The sequence below is a fragment of the Camelina sativa genome, chromosome 6, assembly GCF_000633955.1.
Source record: "Camelina sativa cultivar DH55 chromosome 6, Cs, whole genome shotgun sequence".
Taxonomy (NCBI): domain Eukaryota; kingdom Viridiplantae; phylum Streptophyta; class Magnoliopsida; order Brassicales; family Brassicaceae; genus Camelina; species Camelina sativa.
The window spans coordinates 14,282,848-14,286,008 of NC_025690.1; the positions used below are offsets into that span (position 1 = coordinate 14,282,848).

Below are 3,161 nucleotides of genomic sequence, written 5' to 3' on the forward strand. Positions count from 1 at the left end.
AAAAAAAAAAAAAAAAAAAAAAAAAAAAAAAAACAATAGGACAGGGGTCTGTATGATTAATGGAGACAGGACATTGATATTTATGTCAGAATCTTAAAATCTATGGTTTTGTGAGAGTCTGTCTCTTACATTGCCTGTTAAGAACAACTTTACAACGACGACTGCACAGCTTTAATAGTGTTTAATTGCACAATTCTAGCAATTAGCCTTTAGGGATTAGATTCATATTAAAGTTATAGGTTACAAGTCAATGACAGATAAACATCTATGGAACCATCTATCGAACCAACATCAAGTTAGTGATGGAACCTGATCGAACCATCTATCGCAATTTCTTTTATAGTTGTGCTGGTAACTCACACTGCAGTTACATTGACCAAAGGTTGTGTATCATTATCGAGTAGTATTCAACATTCGAAAACCGTAAAATGTTGAGACTAAAGAGTGACCTCATAAGGCATTATATAACCAAGGATATGAAGCCTGTACAAGAGAGTAAAAGTAAAAATGATCTGATCATATCTCATCAGAGTAGATACACTCGTCCACAAGCTGACGGAGATTAGGATTCTCCATTGCAGCCGCCACCCGTTCTTTATCATTCAGTTGTTTATTCACTGCAATGTAAAATATGATCCCAATGAGTATCAAAGTTCAGAGCAAAAGAGATCAACTTTCGTCAAATACAAAGACAGAAAGCCAGATTTATAGTTACTACTAAACCAAGGACAAGAGCAAAGTTTATAGTTTCCACACATAATCCATTATATTTGCAAGTTCTACATTGTTAAGGTTTATAGAAAGCATATGGAAGAGACGGTCTAGTAACACAGACTTCCTCACCTGAATCTTCATCAGCGTGAGAACCAGGAGACACTAGGATATCAACCTAAAGATGAGTAAAACAAACACAGAAGCAATCAAACATATATAACCAGAGAAACCTTTTAGAATTGGTCGTGATCAGAAAAATAATGAAAGAGCTTCCTTGTAAGCATAGATGACCTTATAATGAAGTGGCAAACATCCTTTAAGCTTAGCTCTCAGACAAAGACCAATTATAGTTGCCATACTACAATGCTGAACCGTCGGCGTAAACTTAATCCTGAGTTAACATCACAAATACACACAACACAATATAATCATCTAAAAGCAGAACAAAAAAGAACTCCATAGTATTTGGATCCAATTCCTATGACAAATCCATTAGAAAAAATTGAAACATTCTTCTGATCATATCTAAAAATCGATGTGAGGATGAAGTTTAAATAGTAGTAAGTAGTAACTCACACGATGCAATCGAGCTTGTCATCGACAGTAACAGATTCTTCAGAGAGAACACTTAGCTGCTCCAAGGTATAAGGGTGTTCTGGATCTCTTATATCTCTTACAAACTTTGCCCATATTCGTCAAAGATTCCCAAAAATAGCAAAACCCCCAAAACAAAATTGAACTAAACCAAAACTCAAAATAGTAAAAAAAAAAAAAGAAAGGATATCATAGATGTCAAGAGGATCAACACCATCATCTCTATACTGATCTTCTTGTGTACGAACGAGGCGTTCCTTCTTGGCTTGCACAACTGGATTCGCGTTTATCAGTCCCAGAGTCATCTTCTTCTTCTCGCGCTCTCTCTTTCCCTCAACCTTGCTTCTCTGTGTCCGGACACGACCTGATTGATTTGATTAATTTAGTAGTACTAGTGCCCTGCTTACAAAAAGGTCACGGGTTCGAAGCTTCAATACGTATTAAAGTAGACATATTTATATGTTTCTTGTGATTTGATCCACAAAAGTCTTTCCATTTCCATTATTTAACAAACAAAAGAAGAATCTTTTACATAGGTTTGATTTTTCGGTGCAAAACGGTAAACCACAACTCCGATTCTAGAACCTTCTTGAGGATCATCACAGTGTATAACATCGACATCGAAGAGCTTCCGAGCTTTCTTGAAAAAGATCGATTCTTTCTTCCATCTCTTGAGGTGAGACATGAGGAACACTCTCTTGGATCCTTCTTTTAAGAGAATTAAACGCAGCGTTTTTAGGAGAGGTTCATAAAGATGGTCGTGATAAACCACGTCAGACGCTAAAACCAAGTCAACGTTTTGACCCAAAACCTCCACGTCATCGATTTCACCCCAACGGAGAGACGCCACGTGGACTTTCCCGCCGTTTCTAGCCGCGGCTTCAGCGTTCGCGTCTGCGTTGAATCTGAGATTCTCGATCACGTTTGGGAGATCCGTCACCGTGACATTAGCACCAAGCGTCGCAGCCGCCGCGATTCCGACGATTCCGGTTCCGGATCCGAGCTCGACGATGTTAAGCGGTCTAGAAGAAGAATCTGAGCCGTCGGATTGGAATGTCGATAAGGTGCGAGTGAGTGGGCTGGTGCTTGGGTCACGACGGTAGTTATCGAGAAGCGTGACGAGAGTTGTTGCAGGAAGCCAGAGCTTAAAGGAGATGCCTAACGACGGTAACTGCCGGATCATAACCGTTGATTCGATCGAATCGATCCGGTACATCTGAAGCTCCGATTCACCGGAAGAGATAATTTCACCGTCGACTTCGTTATCTCCGATTTGAAGCATTGTTCGTGTGGTCAAAGTACGGCGGCGCTTCTCCCTACTACTCCACTCAGTACTAACTTTCAAATCCCGATTAAATTAGGGCACTCGAATCTGATTACACGTGGAGGTTTATTATTGGTGATGTCGTCATCAAATTGGATTTGTAAAAGCCTCTAATCTAGACAGAGGGGTTTACAGGGTAGTAGTAGTAGTGAATGAATGATGTGAGATCGGAGTTTTTTGAGAGTTTCAGTGAAAGAGAGGAGACGGAGAGGTGAAAGATGATAAAGGCAGTGATGATGATGAACACACAAGGCAAGCCACGACTAGCTAAATTCTACGATTACATGGTGCGCGATGCTTGTTGAGATCAATATTGTTTTCAAGTTTTGGTTTCTTCGATCAAATTGACCGATTTTGATTTGTCAAACTTGGGGTTATCAGCCTGTAGAGAAGCAGCAGGAGCTGATCCGCGGCGTGTTTTCAGGTTCTCGATCACCTCTGTACCTTCGATTCCTAACAATTTTATTGTCTGTATTACTAAGAGATCTAGGTTGAGATCACAGGAATGTGGTTTTTTTTTTTTTTTTTT

At 39.7% G+C, this 3,161-nt stretch overlaps 3 protein-coding genes across 3 annotated transcripts in view; 1 reads left to right on the plus strand and 2 right to left on the minus strand.

Annotated features, from left to right (window-relative positions):
- Positions 368–1,681, minus strand: LOC104791313 (protein AE7-like 1). Its single transcript, XM_010517162.1, has 5 exons — positions 1,499–1,681; positions 1,291–1,396; positions 1,006–1,105; positions 844–889; positions 368–617 (listed from the first exon to the last, which is right to left on the minus strand). Exons 1-5 carry the CDS (start codon positions 1,611–1,613, stop codon positions 517–519), a joined length of 468 nt encoding a protein of 155 aa, XP_010515464.1. The 5' UTR covers positions 1,614–1,681; the 3' UTR covers positions 368–516.
- On the minus strand, positions 1,616–2,632 carry LOC104791312 (protein N-lysine methyltransferase METTL21A-like). The gene is made up of 2 exons (XM_010517161.1): positions 1,841–2,632; positions 1,616–1,707 (listed from the first exon to the last, which is right to left on the minus strand). The coding sequence occupies exons 1-2, from the start codon at positions 2,588–2,590 to the stop codon at positions 1,642–1,644; spliced, it is 816 nt and encodes a 271-aa protein (XP_010515463.1). The 5' UTR covers positions 2,591–2,632; the 3' UTR covers positions 1,616–1,641.
- The window catches only part of LOC104791311 (AP-3 complex subunit sigma), a 2,370-nt gene continuing 1,995 nt past the window's right edge, over positions 2,787–3,161 (plus strand). The window contains exons 1-2 of the mRNA XM_010517159.2: positions 2,787–2,919; positions 3,014–3,056. Coding sequence (XP_010515461.1) covers positions 2,851–2,919; positions 3,014–3,056 — 112 coding nt within the window. The 5' untranslated portion in view covers positions 2,787–2,850. The remainder of the gene's footprint in view (positions 2,920–3,013; positions 3,057–3,161) is intronic.

Bases quoted from the DNA above. Each gene is read 5' to 3' on its own strand.
- LOC104791313 (XM_010517162.1), bottom strand. From the start codon at position 1,613: ATGACTCTGGGACTGATAAACGCGAATCCAGTTGTGCAAGCCAAGAAG. The intron at 1,106-1,290 runs GTGAGTTACTAC...ATGTTAACTCAG, and splicing joins GACAAGCTCGATTGCATCGT to GATTAAGTTTACGCCGACGG. The intron at 618-843 runs GTGAGGAAGTCT...TTTACATTGCAG, and splicing joins TCACGCTGATGAAGATTCAG to TGAATAAACAACTGAATGAT.
- LOC104791312 (XM_010517161.1), bottom strand. From the start codon at position 2,590: ATGCTTCAAATCGGAGATAACGAAGTCGACGGTGAAATTATCTCTTCC. The intron at 1,708-1,840 runs GTAAAAGATTCT...TTTTGTAAGCAG, and splicing joins CACCGAAAAATCAAACCTAT to GGCACTAGTACTACTAAATT.